The sequence below is a fragment of the Heterocephalus glaber genome, unplaced genomic scaffold (genome assembly GCF_053883595.1).
Source record: "Heterocephalus glaber isolate CG9 unplaced genomic scaffold, H.glaber_assembly_v1.0 deba00001719, whole genome shotgun sequence".
NCBI classification, from domain to species: Eukaryota; Metazoa; Chordata; class Mammalia; order Rodentia; family Bathyergidae; genus Heterocephalus; species Heterocephalus glaber.
The window spans coordinates 1,127,324-1,151,536 of NW_028258432.1; the positions used below are offsets into that span (position 1 = coordinate 1,127,324).

Here is a 24,213-nt window from a genome sequence, read left to right on the forward strand (position 1 = left end):
TTTTTTTTATATAAGTAGCTTCTCTAGATTCACCAATCATTTGTTTTATTAGGGTCCTTATCTCTTTGATTATCTGTGAAGCTGTGTCTGTTTTGAATTCTCCAAGGGTCTTCATTGATCTGTTTTGTTACCTCTGCTGTTATAATTTCACATATTTTGGTTGTGTGGCTTCTGAGTAGTTCCCTCTTGATAACCCCTGGATTTGCTTTGGGGGAGTTGGGAGCTTTTGGGGGCATTTTGCTTCCATGTTTTCTCATTTTCTATTTCTGTTGTTGTTCTTCTTGTTGTTGTTTTCTTTGCTGAGGCTTGCAAATTGCTTATGGTAGGTAGCTTTATTGCTAGTATTGAGAGCTCCTTAGGTTATGACTACCTTTCAGAGATGTCCTCTAGGCATAGCTAGCTATTGGCCTCCCAGTCTATCCCAGCATCCAACCACCTCCATTTATTAGGGAGGGAAGGTTGTAGCCTATTTGGTCCAGTAGCCTGTTCTTTGGTAATGGGCTCCAGTATTGTTTATAACCCCTAGTTAATATAGTTAATGTGATATTGATATACATATAAATAGCAACAACTATGTCACATTGGTTAAAGTAGTATGATCAGCAAGAGCAGTAGCATCAAATACAAACTAATGACACACTATAATAACGACTTCTATACTACCTTTAACCATAGGACCAAGATCTACAATTGTGGTACAGACTCTAAGATAAAAACCATATATTGATATACAGTAAATATCTACTCAACAGAGCAATTTTACCACCATTCACAATAGAACAGTATTCAACTGTAGTAAGATATAGTTGACTATCTACAGATTCATAAGGATAAATGGTTATACTAGTAAGGATAAGGTGCAGGAATGGGAAGAGTGAGGGAAAAAATAGATTTTGCAAAATTAAGTGATAGAAGTTGAGAAGGTAGTGGTAAGATTGAAATAAAAGGTCTTATTAAGGAATAAAAGAAAATTAGTAGTATAATAGAAAAAACCAACTAGGAAAGGATAAATAATGAATAGAGATTAAACTAGAAGAAAAAATACTAAGGAAGCAAGTTGAAAGAAAACAAAGGGAGAGACTAAAACAAGAGGTCCTATTCAAACAGTAATATTAAAAAAGAACAACAAAATGGGTGAAAAACTTCAAATTCTACCAAAAGAAAAAATATATATAATAAAAAACTTTAAATACCGTTAGAGAAAACAATTGGGTGGACTCGGATGCTGTTCACTTGTTGGTCACTCTCACTGCCTATTGACAAGTGAGTGGGTGTGCTGGCAAGGATGCTGCAGAGTTGCATCCTCCTTGGTGCTTAGAGAGGGGATGATGGAATGGAGGGACTGTGTACCCTGAGTCTGTTCTGGGAGGCGAGACTCGGCTGTGACCCTTGGTTCCCGCCAGCTTTAGGGAAGTTGTCAAAATGGCTGTTCCTGGGGTGGGTGAGGGTAGGGAGCCCTGCAGACAGACCCCAGAGAGTCTCTTCCCCTCTGTTTAACTTCTATATGTGTATATTGTTCGATCTACAAGTATCTTCATTCAGATTGATTTTCTATATCAAGGTGTATGTCTTTCCTTTGCTTCAGTTAGCTCTGTTTTTGGGGGGGGGGTGTTTTTTGTTTTGTTTTGTTTTTGGTACTGGGGATTGAACTCAGGACCTTGAACTTGGGAGGCAGATGCAGCACCACTGAGCTAAATCCCCAGCCCTAGTTACTTCTGGTTTTAGTTGACCTTCTGTGAGTCCTACGTGACTCCTCCTCTGTTCAACCATGTTGAGTCTCCCCAAATTATATTTTTCTGAATCTATAAAGATTTAATCTAATTTTGGTTCATTCTTAGACAAAAAGTACACAATATTTTTGGATTTTTTTTGAGACAGGGTCTCACTGTGTAGTTCAGACTACAACTCACTTTAACTCACTGTGTACCTCAGGCTGGCTTTGAACTCAGAGATCCTTCTGCCTGAGCCTCCTGAGTGCTGGAAGTACAGGTGTGTGCCACCATGCCCAGCAAGTGGCTGTTCTGTTTTTTTCCTTAACCACTGGGGATTGAACCCAGGGCCTTTGCACGGAACCACATCCGCAGCCCTGTGTGTGTGTGTGTGTGCGTGTGCGTGCGTGTGTGTGTGTGTGTGTATGTGTATGTATATATATAAAAACAGGTTTTAAGTCACTGATTTACCCAGACTGAGTGCTGGAATTACAGGTGTGTACCTCCACACTGAGCTATCCTAAAATAAAATTTGAACAGAAACTGTTAATAACTCATTTGTGACTGCAAAATGCTACTTTAGCCCATAGAGACTGTGACGTATTCAGTAAGATATCTCATATATGCAAAGAAAAAATTGTTTCCAGTTTTAAAAAATTGTCCATTTTGTGTATTTTGCAACATATTTATTTCTTTCCCTAAGCTAGTTTAATGGTTTTTACAGAAATTCTGGAAGATAATGTGCTCTTAGTTGAGCTCTTTGATTCCTTTGGTGCTCCTGGAATGACTCCTACTAGTATTAATGACCAGCTAGTCCAAGAAGGCCTAGCATCTTATGAAATAGGGTAAGTAGATGGATAAAACTTTCATTTTGTTTCATATGTGACATTTTAATTGCAAGAAAATAATTGGAATTTTCCTGTACCTGTATCAGAAAACTCAAAGGGAAATAATCATTAGTCTAATTGAGTAGAGTGATTTTTTCCTTCATCCCTAAGAAATCTTAAAACCAAAAGAAAAGTTTCTCAAGATGCTTCTAAGAAAAAGAGACTAGCATCTTTTTTTTTTTTTGAAAACAACATTATTATTTTTTTTTATTAAATTCTTTTATTGGTATATTGTAGGTATACAACACAATTACATTTCTCATTGGGAATTGTACCTTTATATAATGCATCTTGGTTCTTATTTTTTCCCCATTCCTAGCCCTCCCTTCACGCCCTCCACCCTCCCCTATTTACAAAAACTTTATTTCCATTTTTTCCATTTCTCATCATTTTTCCTTTCCCTTCTTTCCTTTCCCCTGCCCCTCCCACTACCCCTACCCCTTTGGACCTTTTCTTCCTATTTTACATTATCGATTATTCATTCTAATCATTGGTACATTTTAGGTATACAATATAATGACATTCATCATTGGAAATTTGCACCTTTACATAGTCTCTCTTGGTTCTTATTTTTTCATCCTTGCCCAGCCCTCCCTTCAACCCCTCCAGGCCTCCCTATTTACAAAGCTTTTGTTCCTAGTTTTCCATTTTCTCATATGAATCCCATTCCCTTCTATCCTTTCCCCTAGCCCTCCCACTTCCTTCCCCTTTGCCCCTTTTCTTCCTATTTCACATGACCTGTTATACATTTAGTCCTTATTTACACTTTCAGTTTCTCACACCAGAGAAACTATTCAGTATTTACACATGTGAGTCCTATTTATTTCACTTAAGAGTATCGCCTCAATGTGCATCCACTTAGCTATAAATGTCTCTAATTTCTCATTTTTTATGGCTGAGTAGTACTCCATTTTATAAAAAAAACCCACATTTTCTTTATCCAGTCTCCATTTGATGGGCATTTGGGCTGTTTCCAAGTTTTAGCTATTACAAACTGCGCTGCTATGAACATGGGTGCACATATATCACTGTGGTATGATTCTTTTAATTCTTTGGGGAAGATCCCCAGCAGTGGAATAGTGGGGTCAAATGGGACTTCCAGTCCTAGTTCTTTGAGGTATCTCCATACTGATTTCCACAGTGGTTGCACCAGTCTACACTCCCACCAGCAGTGGAGCAGGGTTCCTCTTTCCCCACAGCCCCGCCAGCATTTGTTATTGGTTGATTTCATGATAGCAGCCATTCTTTCTGGAGTGAAGTGGAATCTCAGCATTGTTTTCATTTCCATCTCTCGAATGACCAGTGATGTTGAGCATTTTTTCATGTATTTATTTGCTATTTCTGCTGCTTTGTCTGAGAAATATCTGTTCATTTCAGATGCCCATTTTTGAATTGGGTCTTTAAATTTGGGAGGTCTGATCTTTTTAAGTTCTTTATAGATTCGAGATAGTAGACCTTTGTCTGAGGAAGAGCAGGTGAAGATTTTTTCCCACATTGTGGGTTGTCGCTTCACAGTGCTGGTGGTTTCTCTTGCTGTGCAGAAGCTTTTTAATAAGAAGAGATCCCATTTGTTGATTGTTTGTGCTAGTTCACGGGCAACTGAGGTCTTGTTCATAAAATCTTTTCCTACCCCGATGTCTTCAAGGGTTGTACCTAACCTCTGTTCCAACTGGTTCAGAGTTTCTATTTTAATATTTAGATCTTTAATCCATTTTGATTTTAGTTTAGTGCATGGTGAGATATATAGGTCTAGTTTTAACCTTTGGCAAGTTGAAGCCCAATTTTTCCAGCACCATTTATTAAAGAGGCTATCTTTCCTCCAGTGAGGGTGTTTGGCTCCTTTGTCAAAGATGAGATGGTTGAGTGTGTCTGGCGTTGTTTCTACATCTTCTAATCTGTTCTACTGGTCCTCAGGTCTGTTTCTTTGCCAGTACCATGCTGTTTTTATCACAGTAGCTTTGTAGTATAGTTGCAGGTTGGGGATTGTGATACCCCCTGCCATGTCTCTGTTACCTAGAATTGCTTTTGCTATTCTGGGTCTCTTCTTGTTCCAAATGAATTTTTGGATTGTTTTCTCAAGGTCTATGAAGTATGCTGCTGGGATCTCAATTGGAATTGCATTAAATCTATATAGCAGTTTTGGACGTATGGCCATTTTCACTACATTAATCCTTCCTACCCAGGAGCAGGGGAATGTCTGTCCATTTTCTGATATCATCTTCAATCTCTCTTTTCAGAATGCCATAGTTTTCAGAGAAGAGGTCTTTGATTTCTTTCGTTAGGATGATTCCTAGGTATTTCAGTTTTTTGGCTGCTATTGTGAAAGGAATAATTTGCCCTATTTCTCTCTCAGTGAGTCTGTCATTGGTGTAGAGGAATGCTATTGATTTTTGTGTGTAAACCTTGTAACCAGCTACTTGACTGAATTTGGTTATTAAGTCTAGAAGACTTTTGGTGGAGTTCTTGGGGTCTTCTGTATAGAGTATCATGTCATCTGCAAATAATGACAATTTGACTTCTTCATTTCCTATCTTTATTCCTTTTATTTCTTTCTCTTGTCTTATTGCTGTGGGTAATGTTTCCAGAACTATATTCAACAAGAGTGGTGATAGTGGACATCCTTGTCTTGTTCCTGATTTTAGTGTGAAGGATTTCAGTTTTTGACCATTTAGTATGATACTGGCTGTTGGTTTTTCATAGATGGCTTCTATCAGTTGGAGGTAGAGACCATCTATTCCAATTTTTTGTAGGGTTTTTATCATAAATGCATGTTGGATTTTGTCATATGCTTTTTCTGTGTCTGTGGAGATAAGCATATGGTTTTTGTCCTTGGCTCTATTGATATAGTGTATTACATTAATTGATTTTCATATATTGAACCATCCCTGCATCCCTGGGATGAATCCCACTTGATCAGGGTGTATGATCTTCTTGATGATCTTCTGCATTCTGTTTGCCATTATCTTAGTAAGGATTTTTGCATCTATGTTCATTAGTGAGATTGGCCTATAGTTCTCTTTTTCAGTTGGGTCTTTCTCTGCTTTGGGGATCAAGGTGATGCTTGCTTCCAGGAATGAATTTGGGAGTATTGCTTCCCTTTCAATTTCATTGAAGAGTTTAAACAGTAGTGGCAGCAGTTCCTCTCTAAATGTCTTGTAGAATTCAGCAGTGAAGCCATCAGGGCCCGGGCTTTTCTTAGTTGGTAAGTTTTTAATTACATTTTCAATTTCATTGGTTGATACTGGGTTGTTCAGAATTTTTAGGTCTTCTTCGTTCAACTTTGGTAATTCATGTGTATCTAGGAATCTGTCCATTTCTTCTGTGTTGTCCATCTTATTAGCATATAGGTTCTGGAAGTAGGTATTGATGATCCTCTGGATTTCTGCTGGGTCTGTTGTCATTTCACCCTTTTCATTCCTAATTGCATGGATTTGGGCCTTTTCTTTCCTTTTTCTGACAAGGTTGGCTAAAGGTTTGTCAATTTTGTTGATTCTTTCGAAGAACCAACTCTTGGCTTCATTGATTTTTTGTGTCGTTCTCTTAGTCTCCATTGCATTGATTTCTCCTCTGATCTTTGTAATTTCCTCCCTTGTATGAGCTTTGGGCTTGTCCTGCTCTTCTTTTTCTAGAAGCTTGAGGTTCAGCATCAGGTTGTTTAATTGGGCTCATTCTGTTTTCCTAATATGCATATTCACTGCTATGAATTTCCCTCATAAGACTGCTTTCATTGTGTCCCATAGATTCCGATATGTTGTATTGTCATTGTCATTTAATTGAAGGAACTGTCTGATTTCTTCTTTAATTTCCTCTGTAACCCATTGGTTATTCAGAAGTGTGTTGTTCAATTTCCACATGTTTATGAAATTTTTTGAGTTTCTTTTGCTATTGATCTCCAATTTCATCACACTATGGTCTGATAATATACAGGGGATAACTTCAATTCCTTTGCACTTACTTGAACATGTTCTATGTGTGAGTATGTGGTCTATTTTTGAGAATGACCCGTGTGCATCCGAGAACAATGTGTATTCTGATTTTGTGGGCTGGAAGACTCTGTAAGCATCTGTTAAGTTCATTTGTTCAAGAGTTCGATTGAGTTCTAGTATTTCATTACTTATTTTTAGTCTAGTTGATCTATCTATTTGTGACAGTGGGGTGTTGAGGTCCCCCACTACAATTGTATTAGTGCATATATGACTTTTCATGTCCGTTAGTATTTGTTTTATATAGTTGGGTGCACTAGTGTTTGGTGCATAGATATTTATGATTGTCATCTCTTCCTCTTGTATTCTTCCCTTTCCAAGGATGTAGTGTCCTTCTTCGTCTTTCTTAATCAGTGTTGGTTTGAAATCTACTTGATCTGCCAAGAGGATAGCTACTCCTGCTTTTTTTCAGGTTCCTGTCTCATGGAGTATTGTTTTCCACCCTTTAACTTTCAGTCTATGAGTTTCCTTTTGAATTAAGTGTGTTTCTTATATGCAGAATATTGTTGGATTTTGCTTCTTGACCCATTCTGCCAGTGTATTTCTTTTGATTGGTGAATTGAGACCATTAACATTGATGGTTATAACTGAAATGTATTGACTTGTCATTGCCATGTCTTTTTCTTTTTGTTGGGTTCTCCCCCTTTCCATTTAATTTCTTGTCATGCCAGATGGGTTCATTCTGCTTTGCTTCCTGGGGTTGTGATCCTCAATGTCTGTTCCTAGGCTATTGTGTAAAATTCTTTGGAGTGCAGGTTTGGTATTCAGGAAGTTCCTAAGGTGCTCTTTGTCATGAAAGTATCTTACTTCTCCATCCATTTTGAAAGATAGTTTTGCAGGGTACATCAATCTGGGTTGGAGGCTGTTTTCTTTTAGGGCTTGGAATATGTCACTCCAAGCTCTTCTTGCCTTGATGGTTTGTGTTGAGAAGTCTGCTGTGTTTCTGATGGGCTTTCCTTTGTATGTGATTTGTTTCTTTTCTCTGACTGCTTGGAGATCTTTGTTCTTCCTGTTGTGTTTCTGGAATCTTAACAATTATATGCCTATGTGTAGATTTTTTTTGATCAAGGCTATTTGGAGTCCTATATGCCTCACTTATCTGTATGTCAAGCTCTTTTCCCCTTCTTGGGAAGTTTTCTGTCATTATTTCTGCGAAGAGGTTTTTTATGTCATCTGCACTCTCTCCTGTTTCTTCATTGAGCCCAATCAGTCTTATGTTATTCTTTTTTGCATCATCTAGCAGCTGCTGGATTGATTTCTCATGTTCCCTTATAATTTTGAAGCAATTTTTCTTTTCCTGGTCACTAATTGCAATCTTATCTTCTATATGTGTAATTCTGTCCTCACATTGGCTCATTCTGCTGTGTAGACTTTCAATGGAGTTTTTCATGTCCTGGAAATCTATTTGCATCTTTTTTATGGATTCCATTTGTTTCTTATGTTGGGATTCCATCATGTCCCTGAGCTCCTCTCTAGATTTATTAATCATGTCTTGCACTAGGGGCACAATTTCTCCTGTTATCTGAGAAATTATTTCTGATTTCATTTTTTCCAGATCCCCTTTTGTTGCCAGTTCAGTGGGTCCAGGAGGTTGAGTATCAGAGTGTTCCATCTCATTTCCCTTTGGGGTTGCTGTAGGTGATCTGGAAGTCTGGTTTTGAGACTTATTTACGTGTTTTCTCATTTTGACTGGGGCGGGGGACTGTTAGTGCCTGCACGGATTACCTCCTCTGAGCTGGGTGAGGTGGGACGGGGCCTGGAGCAGCAGTAGGGATGGTGACCCAAAAGCCCTTTCCTGTGGGCTGGGAGCAGCCGGAGGGATGGTGACTGGGAAGCCCCTTCCTCTGGCCCAGGAGCAGTGGGATGGTGGCTCAGAAGCCCCTCCCTCAGGGCTGGGAGCAGCGGGACAGAAGGTGGCCCAAAAGCCCTTTCCTCTGGGCTGGGAGCAGCGGGAGGGATGGTGACTGGGAAGTCCCTTCCTCTGGACCAGGAGCAGTGGGACGATGGCTCAGAAGCCCCTACCTCTGGGCCAGGAACAGTAGGACTCAGTACCTTGGTCTGGTGGTCTGGTGTCCTCTGTGTCTTTGTAGTGTGGAATCAAGTGGCTGCCTGTCTGCAGCGGGGTGATTCAGTGTCTTCTGTGTGACTCAGGACCTCGGTAGTGCATGCACAGACCTGCCTGTCTGCAGCGGGCTGATTCGGCCTGTGTTCCGTGGGAGTGGGGACCTCGGTAGGGTGTGGGCAGACCTGCCTGTCTGCAGTGGGGTGATTCAGCATCTTCTACGCAACTCAGGACCTCAGTAGGGCCGACTAGCATTTTATTTTTTAGGTGGAACATCTGCTTAGGTACCCCTTATGATTGAGAAAGGAAATTGGGAAAAGAAATGGCAGGATAGAGAATAGCATAGTGATAGAGTAGTCCGCATTCCCATTTGTAGAAATGTGAATTTTCTGGGTTCAAATGATAACTGTTTTGTGTGTGTAGTGCTGGAGATCAAACCCAGGGCCTCACATATTCTAGGCAAGCACTCTACCAATAAGCGACGTCCCCAGCCTCTTTAAGTGGATACTTCTTAAGATAGTCAGGTTTAAGCCATTGTGCTTATACCCACCAGTGACTGGCTTATGGCTGAGGTGATCTGAGAAACAGAGCAGAGTACAAGGACAGATGGAAGGCTTTGAAGATCATGACAAAGAATTCTTCCACACTAAAGACTTACACAGTAAGAATGGACCCTGCAAAAGAACTCTTAATAGCCCTCAAAGCCCATATTTAGGTAGCACCCACATATAATACCTGTAAGCTTAAGCTAGAGTAATAGTGACATCTACCAGAGGCTTCCAGTGACACCTCTGTAATAGCCATCTTTGGTGTAGCTCCCCCTCTTTACCTTGACACAGGTGGAGCTAGAAGCAGAAAAAAGAGGGCCTTGCCTTTTTCCACTGAAAGTCTCAAATGAAGGAGGAAAGAAATGAGAGTAAACATCTAAGCTCTGTTAAGCTAAGGTCTTTCTATTCTCTGTAAATATAATTTATAACAATGATTGTTAGATACTGTTTGTAGTATGGCTTGAAACATACAGTAAAAATTCTCTTTTTAGGTACAGAGGTAAATGTAGACAAATTTTCTGCCAGAGTATTAATACACATGGACTTCAGTCCAACTGTCAGTCAAGTTCTTATTTCCAACTGAAACTCCTGAATCTGGCCTTTACTATTTCAATTGTTGTTGGCATTCTGGTCTTCTGAGCCAGAATCACACATCACAAGATTCTAGGGCTTTTCTAGCTCAATTCTCCAAACTTTTCCAAACTCCTCCTACAAACAAGTTCCAAAGGCTTCTAAACTTCATAGGTACAGTCGTAGCAAAACCCCCACTTCCAGTACCTATTTCTGTCTTTGTCACTTTCTTCATTGCTGGAACAAAATACCCAATACCCACAACTTAAAGAATGAGAGGTAATTGTTACTCATGGTTTCATTCCATGGTCAGTTGACCCCAAGGCAGAAAGAGGATGGCATAGTGACATGGAAGAGGAAAAAGTGTTCAACCTATGGTGGCCAAGAAGCAGAGAGGGAAGGGAGGAGCCCAGGACAAGAAACTTCCTTCCAGGTCATGCCTCCAGTGACCCACTTCCAACCAGGCCCCATCTCCTAACAGCACATTCATCAAAGGATGAGTCCACTGACAGGGATAACACCACATGATCTAATCACCTCCCCACACATCAGAATTTAGCAGGACATTTTTTGTCTAAACTATAACACTAAGCCAGCTGCAGGAAGAGAATAATAAAAATCATAACAGAAATAAATGTAATAGAGACTTAAACAGTAGAAAAAAGCTATTACTGTGGTTTGAATGCTGAGTGTCTCCCAAAGGCCCATTTTTTAGAAGGCTTGGTCCCCAGGGTTACACTGTTGAGAGGTGCTGTGGACATTTAAAGGTGGGGCCTTATCAAAGGTATTAGATCACTGGAGACATGACCTGAATGGGGATTGTGGGTCCCTAGCCCCTTCCCCTTTGTTTTTTGTTTCCTGCCTCTGAGGTGAGTTATTTTGCTGTGCCACATACTCCTACCATGACACATTGCTTCACCACACGCCCAAGCACTGGGGCTAATTATCATGGACTAGAACTTCCAAAACTGTGAGCCAAAATAAACCTTTCATCTCTGTAAGTTAATTATCTTAGGTGTTCTCTTTTGTTGGTAGAAACCTAACAGCAACGAACTAAGAATTGGATTTTTTGAAAAAGATAAACAAAACTGACAAAATATTAGCCAGACTAACTAATAATACAAAAGATAAAAGAGACTAGTATAAACAAATCGGATATCCTAGAAGAAGTGTATAAATTCCTGGAAACAAACCTACCACAATGAGTCATGAAGAAATAAAAAATCTGAACAGACCAAAAATGATTAAGGAGCTTGAAATACTATTTTTAAAAGTCTACTGTCAAAGAAAAGCCCAAAAGATTTTGGCTTTACTGAGGTATTCTACAAAACTTTGAAAGACTTATTACCAGTCTTTCTCAAGTTCTTCTAAAAGTTAAACGGAACACTTTCAAACTCCGTTGTATGAGTCCAGCATTATCCTGACACCTGAGCTGGAAAAGGAAATTACAAAAAGAAAATTATCAGCCAATATCCCTGGTAAACAGATGATGAAAAATGGAGAGTAAAATTAAATTATCTCAACATAGTGAAGTCCATACATGAAACATCCACACCAAACATACTCAGTGGTGAAAGGCTTTTCCTCTAAGATTAAGAATAAAGAAAAGGGGCTGGGGATTTAGCTCAGTGGTTCCGCTGCCTGCCTCGCAAGCGCAAGAATCCGAGTTTGATCCCTGGTAGAAAAAATAAAAGAACAAAGCAAAGATGACTCTTCTCACCATTTCTGTTCAGCATAGTATTGGAAATCCCAACCAGAACAATCAGACAAGAAAAAGAAAAAGCATCCAAAGTGAAGGCAAATAAAATTATCTCTATTTATTGGTGACAGAGCTTATGTTAGAAAACCTAAGAATCCACAGACTATTAAAATTAAGAAAATCAAGCAAAATAACAAGATAACAAAGTCACAAAAAATCAGTTGCATTTTTATATACCACCAATGAATAATCTGAAAAGAAAATTAAGAAACCAATTCCATTAAAAGTGTCACCTAGAGGATTATGTTAAAGTTACCCAAAGAGCTAAGAGACTTATGCAGTGAAAATTAGAAAACATAGACATTAGGGAAGACGTAAATGAATAGGACATCCCATGTTCATAGATTTGAAGACTTGATGTTATTAAGACGTCAGTACTATCCAAAGTGATAAATGGATTAATGCAATCTCTATCAGAATCTCAGTGACATTTTATTGGAGAAATAGAAAACCCCATTCTGAAATTCATATGTAATCTCAAGGAATCCACAGCCAAAACAATCCTAAAATAGAACAACATGAACTGTTTTATATATCCTGATTTCAAAACTTCTTGTGAAAGTGCAGTAATCAAAACAGTCTGGTACCAGCAGAATGACAAACATGTAGATCAACAGAGTATAATCTAGAATCCAGAAACCCTTTCATGTGTGGTAGTTGATTTTTAACAAAAGTGATAAGATTGTTCAGTGGGAAATGGACCATCGTTTTAACAAAAGGTGCTTGGGAAAACATGCACATTCAAGTTTGAAAGAACAAAGTTGGAACCTTATCTAATACCAAAATGGATACCTGACCAAAATTTAAGACCTAAAAGTATAAAACTTTATTTTTTGGTACCAGGGACTAAACTCCAGACCTTGCACTTTCGAGGCAGGCAGTGGAACCACTGAGCTAAATCCCCGGCCCCATAAAAGCATAAAACTTTTAAAAGAAAACACAAGATGAAAGTTTCATAGCAGTGGATTAGGCAATGCTTTCACTTTTTAGACACCAAAATAATGGAGGTAGTTGGATCTTGAAACAGAGGAAAAGGGCTATGTTTAGCCATACTGAGAGTGAATCACTGAAAAACAGACACCAATGAAAGAGATCTCCGTATTAGCAACAAAATCTTTCTTCTCTCAGTTGACCTGCAGACCTCAGCCCATGCACATACACATACACAAGAAACATGAGAAAATAACAAAATGCCTCCCCAAACTCCCAAATGCCCTAAAGCTCATCCATGAACATCAGTGGAGAGAAAGTCAAGCCACACAGCTGAATTATTCAAAATGATGAAAGAGGACATTTAAAAACAGATCAGTAAGATGCTTGGTGAGCTCAGTGAAGATATAACAGATAATGAACTTAATGAAAAAAATCAGTGAATTTACATAAAACACTAAAAACTAGCTGAGGGCCGGGGATTTAGCTCAGTGGTTCCACCACCTGACCCACAAGTACAAGGACCCGAGTTTGATCCCCAGTACCAAAAACAAAATTTTTTTTTTGAAGGAGAGAAAAGACCCAAATCAAGGCAATTAGAAAGGCGAATCATGGTGGCCAGTGATTTAGCTCAGTGCCAATGCACCTGCCTCACAAGCACAAGGTCCTGAGTTTGATCCCCAGTACTGGAAGGGGGAGGGATTTAGCTGAGTGGCACTGCACCAGTCTGGCAAGTGCGAGATCCTAAGTTTGAGGCCTAGTACCGCCCCCCCCCCCCGCCAAAAAAAGGTGAGTCACAACAGGCAGCCCAAAACCCCAGAAGATTATTAGTAACTGCTTCAAAAACCAATACATTGAAGAATCCAGAAGAAATGGATTGATTCCTAGACATATAAGAATTATCAACACGGATCAAGAAGATAAACGGAACATTCTAGTAACAGGCAGTGAAATTTAAACAATAAAAATTGTACCAAGAAAAGCCCAGAGCTTGATGAATCACCACTGAATTCTACAAGAGCTTTAGGGAAGATTGAATGCCAGTATTTCTCAAATTTCATAATAAAATTGAAAGAGAAGGAATACTCCCTAATTCATTCTAATAAGCTAGCAGAGGGTTTTAATCCCTTTTTCCATAAAGTGATGATTCTGAATGGTGTTAAACATGCTTAGAAATCAACCTAACAAATGAAGTAAAAGATTTTTACATTGAAAAGTACAGTACTCTGAAAAAGGAGATTGAAGAGGATATCAGAAAATGGAAAAGTATCTCTTGCTTTAGGGGAGGAAAAACCAATATGGTGAAAATGGCCATACTTCCAAAATTGTTATACAGATTTAAGGCAGTCCTGATCAAAATACCAATAGCATACCTCAAATAATTAGAGAAAAGAATCCTAAAATTGATTTGGAACTAGAAGAGACCTAGACTAGCAAAAACAGTGCTAGGCAACAAAGGCAAGGCAGGGAGCATCAAAATCCCTAACTGGAGGGCCGGGGATTTAGCTCAGTGGTGCCATCGACTGCCTCACAATCACAAGATCCTGAGTTCAATCCTTGGTACCAAAAAAAAAATCCCTAACTGAAAATTATACTATAAAGCTACAGTGATAGTACAAACCATGGTATGGGGGGAAGAGGGGAGGACAGATCCAAGGTCAGTGGAACTGCTTAGAAGATGCAGAAGCAGCTCTAAACACACTCAGCCACCTTATATTTGACAAAGGGGCCAAATATTTTCACTAGAAGAAAGCTTCTTTAATAGTGCCGGAAAAACTGGCTTTCCGCATGCTGAAGATTAAAACTAGACCCATATCTCTCACCATGCACTAAATTAAAACCAAAATAGATCAAAGATCTGAATATTAAAACAACACTTAAATCTGCTGGAAGACAAAATAGGTAAAACTGGAAGTCATAGACAGGGCAAGGACCTTCTGAGCAGAGCCCCAGTTGCACAAGAAATAACATCAAGAATCAACAAATGAGATTGTATCAAATTAAACTTCTCCACAGCAAAGGAAATTACAGAATGAAGAGATACTTACAGAATAGGAAAACCATTTTTCCAGCTTCTCGGAGTACTGATACCTGGAATATATAAAAAATGAAAAAAGACCCCTTTAAGATACAGTCAAAAAAAATGGGCAACTGAAATGAATAGACAGTTCTCAGGAGAAGTACAAATGGCCAATAAAATACATGAAAAAATGTTCAATATCACTGAGCATTAGAGAAATACAAAGTAAGTCAACATCAAAATTCCATCTTACTGAGCCGGGGATTTAGCTCAGTGGTTTCGCCACCTGCTGCGCAAGTGCAAGAACCCGAGTTCGATCCCCGGAACCAAAAAAAAAAGAAAAAAAAAAACCTACATTATTGGTGAGAATGTGAACTAGTACGACCACTGTATAGAGAATCCTCCAAAAAAACCTAAAAATAGGAACCTGTTCAACTATTCCCCTTCTGAATATCTTCCCAATGAGGTAAAGGCATATTACAAGGGTAAATGAATACCCATGCATGCAGCGCAGCTCATCATAACTAAATCTTGGACTATATGTGGCCTATATGACCATCAGCAGATGAGTGGATAAAGAAAATGTATGTATGCACAATGGAGTGCTGCTCTGCTGTAAGGAAGGAGAAACTTGAATCATTTAAAGATAATCTTGAGTCATTTGTAGAAAAATGGATGCAGCTCACCTAGCTTTTGATAGCATCTTTAAACTCACTGATTATTTTTTTAAGTCCATTATCTGTTTAGTTATATCATCTTTGCGTTCACGTTGTTGATCTGTTGTCTCCTCTTTAATCATACATTATTCACCTATTTTGCTTTTCATTTCTGCCTCATCGATGCCCCATGGATGAGCTTTGGTGGATTTGGGAGTTTGGGAAGGCATTTTGTTGCCTTGTCTTCTCATGTTTCTATTGTGTATATGTGTGTGTGTGTGTGTGCGCGCGCGTGTGCGTGTATGTGCACTCATGCACACGCTGAGGGTTGAAGGCCTATTAGGGTAGGAAGACTTTGTTGCTGGTGTGGAGGCCTCTTTAGTGTCTGCTTTCCATTGATGCATTCTGGGTGTGGCTATCTATAGGCCAGAGGTGACAAACCTATGGCACGTGTTGTTTTTCTTTTAAGATAAAAGATATTAATGGAGATTTTTCTAAAGTAAAAATTTAGTATTCAGGTTTAATTGCTGTGTTGGCACTTTGCAATAAATGAGTGGGTTTGGGGTTGCAGTTTGGGCACTTGTCTCTAAAAGATTCACCATCACTGCTTTAGGCCTTTGCCTCTGTCCCAAGATCTGACCACATTCTTTAATTTGGGAAGTGAAGGGACCAGTGCAATTGGCCAGCATTGAGTTCTCTGGAAATGATCCTCACTAGTGTTGATGACACCAACCAGATATCTACATACAGTAAAAACTAATTAATTGCAACAAGTATGCTGCCACTGGCAGTTAGTAACAAAATCAACAATAATAAAATCAAAGACAAAAAGGAAAGAAGGGAAAGGAAAAATTATGAGAAAAAATGGAAACAAAGTCTTTGAAAATAGGGAAGGGTAGAAGGGGTGAAGGGAGCACAGGGAATGGGGAAAAAATAAGAACCAAGATACATCATATACAGGTACAAGCACCCAATGATAAATGTAGACAAACTGTATACCTAAAATGTACCAATAAAAGAATTTAAGCAAAAAGAAGACAAATTGGATATTGACCTAAGAACCAGTAAAAGTTACCACTGTACCACTCTTAGCAATAGGAAAAAGGTCTGTAATTATAATATAGTCACAAAGACAAACCAGATATTGACATACAGTAAATACCTACTAAATCCAACAAGTATACCACCATTAATAATAGAAAATAATTCAACAATAATAGCAGAGTCAAGTAAATATCTAAAGATGATTAATGCTTACTAATAATACTATTTAAAGATCGAGGTGTTGAGGAAGGCAGAAAAGAAAAAATAAAATTTGAAAAATAAAGGAAGATGAGAAAGAGAGAAGGGAGGTAAAGATCCTGTTAAGGAGTAAAAGGAAATTAATAGATAAAAGTAACAGAAAGAACAAAAGAAAGAAACACAAAGCAACATAAAACCTTCCCACCTGTCACCCCACCCCACCCCTCCAAAAAATGAGGTATAAAAGAAGTGAGTCATAATAATCAAAATAATTAAACGTGGCCATCTTATTACACTTAGGGAAGTGTAGTTGTGGATTTTTGGTTAAAGGTTTTTGCTGGTGTAAAAATGTTATTTTGGGCCGGGGATTTAGCTCAGTGGTTCTGCCACCTGCCTCGCAAGCACAGGGACCCGAGTTCGATCGCTGGAACCAAAATTTTTTTTAAAAGTTATTTTGAATATATTTTGAATATTAAGAGCAAAAGAAAGAATTTTTTGTACCCTTTTTCTTCATTTAATTGGAGTGAATTTCAGGTTTCAGCAAATACAGTGTAAATTTAAACCGTTAAGTGTTTATTGCTGAATAATGTATATATTTCCATTCCAAGAAATATAAATGAATGAAGTTGAAATAAATTCTTTAAAGTTTACTATATTAAAAAAAAAAGTGAGTCAAAAAAATCCTCTATGTTTTTGAATGACCTTTCCAGGGTCTGAGGGAGGAATTGGGACCTACCAGATACGGCAGAGGGATGGTGAGTCACTACTAAGACCTAGTCTGTTTCCACATTCACATTTTCGTGTGTGAATACTGAATCTTACTCTACCTTTCCTGTTAGGCATGGTCAGTCCATGGTGTTTGCCATAGGGCTATAAGTCATTCCATCTGCTCCCAGTTTTCATGCCCCTCTGTGTGCCACAAGTTAGAGCTTTCCTTCCCTAGCTTTACAACATGTGGGTTTGTGAGGTGCCCCCTCCCCACTCCAGAGCCCTATGTCTATACATCCCAAGCTGTGTCAGCCATCCAGACTGAGCTAGATGGGGAAAGTAAACAGACCACTGAGCTCTGTGTTGGATGTAGACAGTGGGCCTGAAAGCCACATATGACCAGCCTGATTTCTCAATTCACCTGGCAGGACCCTGGACTGTCACAGATGGAGCTTGCACTCAAGGGGGGTCTGTGTCTAGCCTGTTCCCTCTCCTTGGCTGTCTCTTGTAGCTGTTTCACACCCAGTCACTGTGGTAGAAGTGACCCAGAAAACCTGAAGTGTAGCTCTTTAGCTCAGTGTTAATCCTTTTCCAAAATGACTCTTGATTAATCACTCAGATATGTTAGGCACTACACCGGACTTCTTCTCCAACTCTGTTCTGCCATGCAGGAGTCACTTTTACAGTAAAACCCCATACTGCTTGTAGTTTACATTAGCTGTGGGCTTTTTGGGAGGCTAGAACTTCTGGCTTGGCCCATTATTTCTTCTTGGAGCTGCTGACCCTCTCCAGGCTCACCTTGTGTTACCAGAGACAGGACTCCCCTTGCCAGGAGCCAGTGTTAGCTTTCCAACCTGCTTCTTTTGTCCAGTTTGTCTGCAGTTTCTAGATTTCCTGTCAGCTGCCTTCTGATTTCCCAGAGATTTGTTCTTGTTTTCACCAAGTTGTTTTGGAAATGTCTCAGTTTCAGGTCCTGAAGAGGTTACATTTTGCTGCCATCTCTACTTTGCCATTTTTAATCCCCCCAGATGTTTTGCTAATTATTCCTTTTGCTTTTATTTTTCAGATACATCCCCAGAGATAATTCTAAAAAGCATGTTGAAGTATGGGATCCTTCTCCAGAAGAAATTATTTCACATGAAGTAAACAACTTAAGTCCAGTGTCTGTAAAATCTCTACCTAGTGAGATTTTCCAGTCTCTTTATAACAAGGAACTGCCTGTACATATCTGTAATGTCATATCTCCTGAGAAGATTTATGTTCAGTGGTTATTGACTGAAAACTTAGTTAAGAGGTATAATGAATATATAGGGAAAACATATAAAGTGCTTTGTTCCAAAGATCTAGAAGTCATAAACATAGAATTTTGAAAGTAACAAAATTATTTCAACTAAATAGTGTTTATTTAAAAGTATAAAATAGTGTTTCTGTTGGTTACTTTCACGATATGAGAATTTATTTGTTCAGAAAGTAATTACTGAGTACCTACTCCATGACAGCTTATGTTTAGGTGCTGAGGCTAACAGACAACTCTTGGCTGTCATGGAACTTAAATTTGGGTAAAGGAAACAATTATATATAAAACTTAGCATGTGGTGATGATGGTGATTGAGAAAAATACAGCATTTGGGAAGGTAGGTACTTTTAAGAGAAAGAACTCACAGAGGCAGTGACATTTGAAATGGGCCTCAGGAGGTGGGAGGGAATAACCCCCATAGGTAAGTTCATCTTAGGGTACAGTGCTACTTCACAGGCCTGTAGTGGATATATGCTTGGAACATTCAAGAAGGAACATGGTGTCCAGTTTGCCTGGAGTGGAATGACAGGGGGACAGTAGAAGACATGGTTAAAGAGTTCTAATAGAAAAGATTTAGAAAGTTAAACTTTTTTAATCCTTATATAGTTTAGAAGAAAAGATGATAACAGCTTATGAAAACTCAGAATGGAAGCCTATTAAATGGGAAACTGATATGCACTGTGCTGTTAAGATCCCAGATAAAAATCAGTGGCGAAGAGGCCAGATCGTCAGAGTGGTCACAGACACGTTGGTAGAGGTAAATGCAGCTGACATGGTATCGGGGAAATGAATTAATTCACTTTGAATTTTTCTCCTATGGTTATTTAATTTCTAATATGCTTTTCAAGTTGCAAAAAAAGTTTTTGGATTTTTGTCTTTCCATAGACTTAAAATTATTGTTTCCATAGGTCTTGCTCTATGATGTAGGTGTTGAACTAGTAGTGAATGTTAAATGTCTAAGAAAACTTGAAGAAGATCTGAAGACAATGGGAAGATTATCTTTGGAATGCTCTCTTGTTGATATAAGGTAGTTTTTAGCTCAGTGAATTAATTTTCTCCTTATTGAATATTATGATTTTAAATATTTTTGGATGAGTTCTTGTCAGTTTTAATTTTGCTAACATGTTCTGAAATTTTCATGAATCTGGTTAATTCAGGGTTTTAAGAAGAGATAAAGATAAATATTCGGAGCACATAAATTTAGTGGCATTAAGGAAATACAGATAATGAATATGAAAGTTATCTAGGTAAAACTTAAATGGTTGAATATTAAAAGCTTTGAGGAACAAAATCAGATAGAAATAAAATATATCTCATAAGTTTAGAATGGCATGGAAAGCTAAAATATATAAATTAACAGTTAGTGAATTCTAGGGGATTCTAGGAAAATGGCATGGCATAATTTTTAGTCTCCTGGAATTCCATTATTTACAGCTTGCATAGTAAAATTAAAGACTACATAGTCAACATCTGCAAGAAAAGTTGGTAAGAAGTGATCCCATGTGCCTCTAAATATCAGCAGTTGGGACACATTATCAAGCAGAACCCTTATGATAATCAGCATTATGTGGAAGGGAGGGGTGGAGAGCTGACCAGAGTTCAGGTGGCTCTGAAAATAGGAGTCAGCCACAGTATTTCATTGGAGCATGCAGGCTAATCTGAGAATGGAGTGATACAGGATGTAGTTCTGTATAGCAAACTAACTGCAGTACTATAATGTGTCATAGTTGCATGGTCCTGAAGCCTCTTTTTTAGCCATATAGCCTCTCCAGAGTAAACTGAAGCTTCTTTCTATGATCCCACACACACACACATTGAGGAAAAACTGCTGGGATTGGAGTTCAATTTGAGCAAGACAGGTGTGTAAATAAGAGAAAAGATCCAGATAGAAGTATGAGAAAGTAACAAAGAGGAAAGACTCTACTATGTAAGGCCGTATTTTCTGTCACTTTGGGAAAAAAGTGAGAATTCTAGAAATATGAAGCTAGAAGAGCAGTTGTGATCTACTTTTTCCTCATAAAAGCATAAGAACTTTTCTTTCACTTACAACAGCAAAAGAAAGGATTTCATTTATGTCCTATACAAACTACTATGAGGAAAAAGGGAAGAAGCCGTATAATATCCATAGAGGTAATGAAAATACACCAGAAAGACATGACAAGACATTGAAACTATAATCTGGCATTTCAGAATGACCTGAAAGAAATTTTGAAGATGATAGATGCTCTGAAAGAATCTAACACAGAATTTAAAAGCTCAAAAATAAGATTATTAAAGAAAACTTTGAAAAGACATGACATCACAGGAAAAATTAAAAATATTAGGACTGTAGACTAAACTACAAAAAATACAAAAGCAAGAAAACAATGAAAGCTTTATGAGAAAAAAAGGACAGTTTTTTTAAATTTAGAAAAAAATCCATATAATACAAAAGAAAATACAAAAATACAAAATATCTGGAATAGAACAAAAACAACAAAGACCCACCATAAATGTAGTAGGCATCCCAAAGAAGAAAACTAAATGGAATAGAACAAGGCAAATACTAAAAATGGCAATTCAGCTCCCTTGTTCACTTTGCTACCTTGTGCGCGTCACGTTGTTTCTGCTCTGCCATGCCTGTTTTCATCCCTACCTTGGAGTCAGCCGATTATGGACTGAGACCTCTACAAACTGATGAATTTTCTCTGTGTGAATTATGTCTCCATTTTAAAAAGAACACCTGAGTGAAACGCTGAGATCCTGGCAGGGAGCCACTGTCCGTCGCCCCTGTGTGGGACCACAGTCTCCATCTTTAGCCGCACTCAACCTCTGGGCAGGGAGGAAGTGCCCTGTCAACACAGCCCAAATGGAAGGGAAGGTTTACTAGCCATGGTGCCTGATGACAGGCAGGGCAAGACTCACCAGGGAGGAGATGCTGGATCTATTTGACTTCTGGATTAATTCTCCCTCATCAAATGTCCACTTCGGATCCAAGCATTGGGACATCAGGAGAGCCTGGGCTGTTCCTCCTGCATCCTAAGGATAGTTTGATCACCAGGATGAGGGGCAGGGAAGATCAGAAAATAGCTAGAATAGGAACTCATATATTCCGGTCTCTTGCCTCTGTGTCCTCTCTGTGGGGTTACTTTACTCCTTCCCTGCAAATCGAAGACTCTGGGAGACCTCTGTCTAATCCAGCTGAGGACAAGAGGCCAACAGAAACCCAGGGGACAGGTAGGAGAAACTGAGGCTCTGAAATCCAGCAGAGCAGATTTGCCAGAAGAAGCTTTCTTCAGCTGGGCCTCCTTCCATGATCCTGTATTGCCTGTTCTTTGCAGACCTTTTTGGTGGTGGTTGTCAGGGCCGACTGGTAGACTTCATGGGCAGATGTGTGGCCAGCTTGGAGCAGTCTATGCTACAGGGCTTGTGGCTCCCCCCAGGTACTCTGAGCTCCCAGGGCAGCTGAAGGGTGGGAGGCAGCAGAGTGTTTATGTGGGGGAGGTCCCATCCTCCAAACACATGTCCATGAGGGACCTGGGTCTCCTCCCTGTGAGTGGGGGCTGTGTGTTTCTAGCAGCCATCACTGGTTGCCCTGGAGACTGGCCAGTGCTTCCAAGGAAGAAACTCTTACGATGCTTCACCAACCCCTAAATTCCTGCCCATGCCTCCCCAGCACCCCTCTGCAGATGACAAGGTCCCTTGTATCCTTGTCTCTGAGGTGACAGGCCTCAGGTGGTCAGTTGGATCTAGAAAAGTCTAAAGACAGCAGAATCCCTGAAGGACTCAGATTCTGGGCAGATGAAGGAGATGGATCCTGGATCCCCCAGAGGACAGGATGGGCCCAGTGGGAGAGATGCGTGGAACAGAATGTTCCAACCCACAACCCACATGAACATGCAGTGAGGAGGTGCCTGCAGCAACACAAAGTGATGAAGCTACGAGACCTCCAGAACTCTGCCCCAGGCTGAAGTCCCAGGGTTCCAGGCTCCTCCTCCCCTCCCAAGCTTTATTTTCATCGCACTGTGGTCTTTTGTTTTAGGCTTTCTCTGGCTGCTGGAGCCCTCTCTGCCTGCTCCTGACGGGCCAGAAGCCCAAGTGCTATGTGGTGAGATAATTCCAACGCATGGTTCTACAGTGTTCCCCATGACCAGTTCCCTTTCTGTCTTCCCTCCATGTTGCAACACAGCCGGGGGCATTCATGGGAGGCTGAACATATGGGGTTGCCCAGTCTTGAACTTTCAGCCCCCCAAACTGGGAGCTAAAGAAGCCTGTTTTCTTTAAAATTCCCAGCCACGGGCATCTTGTTACATCAACAGAAAATGGACTAACCAGTCCCTCCTCCCCAGGGAGCTTAAATCTTGAGCCTCTGAGAAAGGGGGTTACTTCTGATTGAGGTTGATGGGTTCAACACTGACATTAAGTCCTACCCCAGCCCCTCTAAAATGACAGTGTGAAGGACAAGAAAATATACAAAACCCACAAAAATAATGAGACTCGGGCAGAGGATTATGCAATATCATTTTCCAGGCAGGAAGGCTGGTGGCTTAGTGAACAGAGGGAGCTGAATCACACACAGGCAGATGGAAGGACATGGAGCAAGTTGACTTACGTTGTTGACCCCCCCACCCAAATGCTGTAGAACTAGCAGCATCTCTCCACTGGAAATGCACATAAAGGAAGGACCAAAAAAGAAAAAGGATTGGCCAAGTCTGTTTAATTACCAACTAGTTTGAAAAGTTCTACCATCACAAACGCCTACACACAAATATGTATATAGCTTTGTTCATTATTACCCCAAACTAGAAGCGCCCAAGATGTCTTCCAACAGGTGAATGGATAAACTGTGATACATCCTTATACGATCAAATAGTATTTGGTAATGTAAAGAAATGAGCTACCAAGCTTGAAAAGACATGGATCAATTTAGAATGCATATTGCTAAGTGAAAAAGAAATGACAGTTCAAGAAAGTGAATGAAAGTTTGTTTTAACCTTTGTATTGAAAAGGCATGCTGCTGATCTAGGAAAATCAATCGAGAGTGGCTAACCCTGAAAGACATAGTTTAGTAAAATAATTGGCTGGGAGAAGGTAAATAACAGTCATCACTGATGGCCTAAATGTATGCCAGGAGATGTCAGAGACCAGAGGAGTATTGAGGCCTAATTGGCCTCCCCTGTGAGCACAAAGGAGAAAGGCTGTGCTCAGTGGTGATGGCAAATTGCAGGGTCTAGGGAAAAGTTAGGACATCCGAGGTGAGGGTGTTTACCGGAGTAAGTACTAATGGATATGGGAAAGCAGGAGGACCTTGTGCTGCTTTAATTGCTTGTGGTTGTGTTGGGTGAATAAAGGCAAGGTGAGCCAGAGGCTAGGAGCTCCTCTGCCTACTTAGAGGCAAGACCCCCCGGCATCTTAAACTGACTCCATGTCTTATTCATCCTCATTCAGCCCCCAAGTGAGGAAGAACAAAAAAATAGGCCTTTGTCCTAGAACAAGCCTGGGCCGGTGGGTCAGCTACACATGACACCCCAACATAGGGCTCAGGCCTAAGGCTCAGTTACAAGAACATAATGGAGAAGAGTCTTAAATACTTAAGGTGGCAAACACACATATATATGTTTATACATGTGTATATAGCCAAAGTGACCAAAAAGACACAAGAGACTTTGACCCCAGGGCTTATGCTTAACACTACATTTATTTCACCTATAAAATTAATATTAATTGATCTGATCATTAGGGTAATATATAATACACAAAGCAGATAAGGCATAATTTCAAAAATGAGTTTGGAGAATGAGTATTAAAAATTGAATGAGCTTCCTGTGTATCTTAGTACAGTAAGTCCCCAACTTAGGAATGA

General features: G+C 39.6%; 1 protein-coding gene across 3 annotated transcripts in view; it reads left to right on the forward strand.

Annotated features, from left to right (window-relative positions):
• Rnf17 (ring finger protein 17) overlaps positions 1-24,213 on the forward strand; it is a 160,038-nt gene that overhangs the window by 91,826 nt on the left and 43,999 nt on the right. For all 3 annotated transcript variants that reach the window (XM_021236394.2, XM_021236396.2, XM_087199443.1), the window contains exons 20-23: positions 2,434-2,554; positions 18,141-18,368; positions 18,978-19,128; positions 19,280-19,398. In XM_021236394.2, the coding sequence (XP_021092053.2) occupies positions 2,434-2,554; positions 18,141-18,368; positions 18,978-19,128; positions 19,280-19,398 (619 nt within the window). The remainder of the gene's footprint in view (positions 1-2,433; positions 2,555-18,140; positions 18,369-18,977; positions 19,129-19,279; positions 19,399-24,213) is intronic.